The sequence below is a fragment of the Olea europaea genome, chromosome 10 (genome assembly GCF_002742605.1).
Source record: "Olea europaea var. sylvestris chromosome 10, O_europaea_v1, whole genome shotgun sequence".
Taxonomy (NCBI): domain Eukaryota; kingdom Viridiplantae; phylum Streptophyta; class Magnoliopsida; order Lamiales; family Oleaceae; genus Olea; species Olea europaea.
This window is the reverse complement of record NC_036246.1, coordinates 29,142,246-29,147,436: the sequence shown is the minus strand read 5'-3', so window position 1 is coordinate 29,147,436 and position 5,191 is coordinate 29,142,246. Positions and strand designations below refer to the sequence as shown.

At 34.7% G+C, this 5,191-nt stretch overlaps 1 protein-coding gene across 2 annotated transcripts; it reads right to left on the bottom strand.

The window, feature by feature from the left end:
* Positions 1–2,475: 2,475 nt before the first annotated feature.
* LOC111402716 (farnesoic acid carboxyl-O-methyltransferase-like) lies at positions 2,476–4,528 on the bottom strand. 2 transcript variants are annotated; one of them, XM_023031061.1, is made up of 3 exons: positions 4,424–4,528; positions 3,328–3,988; positions 2,476–3,063 (listed from the first exon to the last, which is right to left on the bottom strand). In XM_023031061.1, the coding sequence occupies exons 2-3, from the start codon at positions 3,748–3,750 to the stop codon at positions 2,842–2,844; spliced, it is 645 nt and encodes a 214-aa protein (XP_022886829.1). In that variant the 5' UTR covers positions 3,751–3,988; positions 4,424–4,528; the 3' UTR covers positions 2,476–2,841. The 2 variants fall into 2 exon arrangements, with proteins under 2 accessions (XP_022886829.1, XP_022886830.1); XM_023031062.1 differs by having other exon boundaries at positions 3,328–4,528.
* Positions 4,529–5,191: the final 663 nt, after the last annotated feature.

The window sequence follows — 5,191 nt, the reverse complement described above, 5'->3', positions numbered from 1 at the left end:
TTATTATCTATAAAATTTGCTATTGTTTGCATATCCAAAAAAGGCACATTTAATGTCTCTTTGACCCAATTTGGTCCTGTTCGGATTCATGTTCTTACAATAGGCAAGAGACCCCCACACTTTGAAGTATCCAATATTCAATTTTCTTCCTTTCCACAATTCATAAGGAGAAACCTTAGTATAATTTGAAAGAATCCTATTAAATATTCTACATGCACTTAATAAAGTTTCACCCCACAAGTTAAATGACAACTTAGCATGAATAAGCATGACATTTATCATTTCTACAAATGTTCTATTTTTTCTTTCGGGTGTCCTAGGTGCAAAATATTGATGAATAATTCCACGTCGTTCACAACACAAATTAAAATCATTGGAAAAGTATTCACCACCTCTATCACTTCTTAAAATTTTAATTTTCTTTCCTAGATAATTTTCAACCACATTCTTGTATATCTTAAACGTGTCAAAGGCTTCACTTTTATGTTTTATCAAATAAACATTTGTCTATCTAAAAAAGTCATCTATAAAAGTTATGAAATATTTATTTCCACCTCTAGTTAACATACCATGAAGTTTACATATATCAGTATGAATTAATTCTAAAATACTAGAGGTTCTCTTAACACTTTGATATGATTTTTTAATCATTTTAAATTCTACACATATTTTGCATTTATTTTCATCATTTTCATCATATGAGATCAAGTCATATTTTTTCATGCGTTTCATTGTATTTCTGCCAGCATGAAATAATCTTGCATGCCATAATGAAAATAAATTCACAACATCAGCAAAATTACTTTTATTCATTTCATTGTCAACGGTACATAATTTGACCATTCCTTTACACGAATAGCATTTTCCAACAAATTTTTCATTAAGGGATAGTACAAATTTGTCGGACTTATAAACACATTTGATGCCCGATTTTCCCAAGAGATTGCCACTAACTAGGTTCCTATTCATATCCGGAACATGTAGTACATTAGTTAGAGTAACGGTTTTTCCGGAAGTGAAGATAATGTCTACACTTTCTTTTCCAAACATCTTGGACCGCATCTCATTACCCATTTGAATCTCTTGTTTTCCATTCACTTCTTGATAAGTTTTGAACAAAGATTTATCATATATGTGTCGTAGCACAAGTATCATACCATCACCCGGGAACATTTCCTTTGATTGCATTTACTTCACTTATGATGGTCACAGTTTTGTCATCTTGGATGGAATTCATTTTGGCCTTGAAGTGGTTTTGTTTTCGGTGCCTACAATCCTTGGCATAGTGATCAGATTTTTCACACACAAAACAACCTCCTTTTGTCTTGTTCTTGGACTTGTTAAAGTTCCTAGAAGGCTTCCTTTTGTTGGATTTTGCCGGCGATTCTATTTTTTCCACAGCATTTGCTTTAGATGAGCCCATATGAGAATTTTCAGTTTTATCACGTATTCTTGACTCCTCTTCGATTCGAAGATGTTTTTGCAATTGTTTCAAAGAATAATCTTCCTTTCCAAGTTCCGGGAAGTTTGGCAATTATAGCCCCCACTTGAAAGGTCTCCGGTATATCAATTTTCACCGCCTTTAGTTTGTTGACAATTACTTGCAAATCATGCACTTGGGGAAGAAGAGGGATATTTTCTAAGAATTTAAAATCAAAATACTTAGAAATCAAAAATTGCTTTGCACCTTCTTCTTCCGCCTTGTACTTACTTTCCAATACTTCCCAGATTTCTTTCGCCGAAGTTGTATTGGTGTATAGATCATATAAACGATTCGGTAATGCATTCAAGATGTGGCCACGACAAATCAATTCATCTTCTTGACGTTTTTGTCTCTCGATCTTGATTGCTTTGGATTCTCCATTCGTTGGTTTCGGCAAAGGCGTCAAATCTGGATCAAGAATATAAAAAATTTTCAACGTTGTTAGGAGGAATTTCAACTTGTATTGCCACCGCATGAAGTTAGTCCCATCAAAACGATCCAATCTAACCAGATCTTGATTCATGAGTTTGATGGTTGCCATAGTTGTATCATTCTCCATCGCAGAATCTAGTTTGAGATTGTTAGAAAATAAGGGGTTGGAGAAGAAACAACAACAAAATTATAAAAACAAAATGAATAGAAATCACGAAATACGTCAAGAACGAATTTGAGGCTTGAACACGGGATAGTTATTCTCAAACTATATTTGCCCCCTCTCGGGATTGAATGAGATGCTTAAGGGTTTTGGCAAACGGTTTGTAGGATTATGTCAAGCCTTGTAAAGGATTTAACACCAAAGCACAAGTGCAATCCTCCAAAACTTTAAGAACACAAAAAAAGATCTTGAATATGAATGTAAATCAATAGTTTGATTCAATATGGAATGATATATGGATTTCAAGATGTTTTCAATTATTCTAATAATGTTTGTATTGATCATTCATCACCTATTTATAATCCTCAATCAATACATCACGAAATGGTGCCAAAACAAGATGAAAAGTGGCAACTTTTAATCCAAAACGACTCCCAAGTTTCAAATTGAAAAATTAGCCAATGGCTATTTTTTAACACCATGCATACGCATAGTATAACCGTGCGTACACATAGTAGAAGCAAAATTTAATTCTGATTTTGTCAAAACACATCTCGCGTACGCACAAAAATAAGTTTGTGCCTTCGCATAGGCAAAAAATCAAAATTTTCATTTTTCAATTTCTTTTGATTTTACCAATTCCACAATTGAGCCCAACAATTAGTCCATTATCATTCCATTGATTTTGAACAAATATTCAACAATAACTTGATGTGCCTCCGCGACCTTGTTGGTGAACAGGTCGAAAAGTTCATCTATAATCTCACCACCAAAATGTTCCTTTATTAATTCCTGAGTAATGGCTCTTATGCTGAAAGATACATCTCGGGGCCCATGGTGAGTGTCCGGTGCCATCGCTGAGGGCAAACTCTATGCTTTCTATGGTAAAACATTCGTTTTTCTGTATGGCTGCTTCCAATTCTTGAGGACGCGTGCAGTATGCCGGTATGTTAAATGAATCCACTTTCTCTTCATCGATCAATCCCTGCATGGAATTTATAATTTTTAATATATAGGAACGCGATCTAAGGCATAGCCCCTGTTTGTTTCCTTTTTTCTCAAATTCATTTTCAACCAGATATTCACATAAAAAAAATATTTTGCTTGTAAATCAAACTCTTTCCTACTTTTTATCGTCACATTCTCCATGAAAATTACTGATTCAAAAATCATTTTTCCTCAAAAACTCATTGGAAAGGGAGACAAATAGAGGCTATAATCGTTTGGTGGGTATATGGATGTATCTAACATTTTTGGAGAGTTCCATGAGACAAGATCCCAAGAGATCAAACATCATGTTAAAAATGACTTGATCATGAGGGGTTCCATTTGGGCGAGCCGGGACAACGATTGTCATTATTCCACCGGGGACTACCTCTTCTGCTCTTGCGCTTAGAAAGTTGGCCATATCCATGGCATGCTGAGACAAGTATGCCTTGGTTATCTCTTCTCTAGCATGAAGGAAGGTAGTAAATCCTCCCCTTGTTCCAAGCAAGTGACTTTCTATTTGTAACCTCTTTCGGCACTTGAGAAAGCCAGTGGAGTGAATACGAAGAGTGCACAAAGTGGAGAGATGCTCGTAGGAACAAGCGGGAATAGAACGATCCCGGAACGCCTGAAGCACAATATTCCCTATATGGTCGGAGATACTTGAAGAGGGTGTTGAAATCATTCATTGAATGGTCATTGAAGAAAACTTGAAATTATAGGATTCTGGTATTGCTTTCATGGATTTTGTACTTGAGTTTGACAGCTTCAAGAATGTTTTGCACTGAAAAGAAAGTGTTAGGTCCAACTGAACAACCTAAATCAGCAATGGAAAATGCGTCTAATGTTGCAAAGTTTTCTGGTTGAAGCTTCTTAGCAATGGCACTTTGAATATGTAACTTGGCAGCATCAATAACACCTCTCTACACAACACAAACCCACATTAGAAGGAGCAAATATACAAACACTGAAACACGTGCGTATTTATAGATATATAGCCCCTATTTGATCGACATTTTTTCCAAAGAGCAGCTACATGTATAGGAGGATTTTGCCGGGGTTAATACACGAGGAATTTGTCAAATTTTCATTGAAAGTTGGAAAAAAGAAAGAAGAACTGCCAATCAGGTGCTGTTGCGCAACTCTTGTACACTGCTCGACAAAAACCCCCTTGTACAAGGGAAATAACTGTTTTTTCCATTTTTTTCAAAACTCATTTTCAATAACACGTTCTCCAATAAAATAATTTTACACGTAAACCTAAAACTTTTTCCTACTTTTTAACCATACAATCTTCAAAAAATTACAATTCCAAAACACATTTCCCCGGAATGGATTTCGGACTGGCATATTTTTACCTGGTATGATGAGTTTTTGGTGTAGCTTTCACGGCCACTTCCACTCATCATTGCATGTCCATTCAAGGAACTATAGCTATCCTTTGCTACCATCTTTCTATCCTGTCTATAACTATATAAGAATGAGTGCATGGTTGTGTATAACAAACACACACATATATAGGCAGCTTTCCATGGTGTAGAGGTCAAAATTAGCAATGGTGAATCATTAACCAAATCTTTCTTTTGAGACAAGAATTCTGATTTTAATGCATTATTAATCCCATGTTGGATTAGTTAACTAATTGATTGAACAAGTCATAGAGCATTTTAGGGATAAAATTGACTTATTGTTGTCAGCATTCCCGTCATCCCGTAACTACCAAAAGACCGTTTCAAGTTTTTTTGGTCAAAGAGATCAAATATAGGCTAATAATCAATTTGTTGCTGGAAGGGCGTTTCATGTGTTTTAGGTTGTGGGGTAGTGTTTTATTATGCCACATATTGGTACGAATTAAAATTCAGATTTTTTTCATGTGTTTTAGGTTGTGGGGTAGTGTTTTATTATACTTTAGATTGGTACGAATTAAAAGAATTAAAATTCAGATTTTAATTTAAATCGAAGTTAATAATTAATTTTTATTATATATTTTATGGGATTTACAACTTTTCAACTACGCATATCACCAATTTTTGTCAAAATCTATTGAAAATTTGATTTTTATCCCTATCAAACAATGACTATGTACAAAAAAGGCAAACATTCATGAGTTTTGCTACATGTATTTT

Bases quoted from the DNA above. Each gene is read 5' to 3' on its own strand.
- LOC111402716 (XM_023031062.1), bottom strand. From the start codon at position 3,750: ATGATTTCAACACCCTCTTCAAGTATCTCCGACCATATAGGGAATATT. The intron at 3,064-3,327 runs GTTAGATACATC...AATTCCATGCAG, and splicing joins TCATGGAACTCTCCAAAAAT to GGATTGATCGATGAAGAGAA.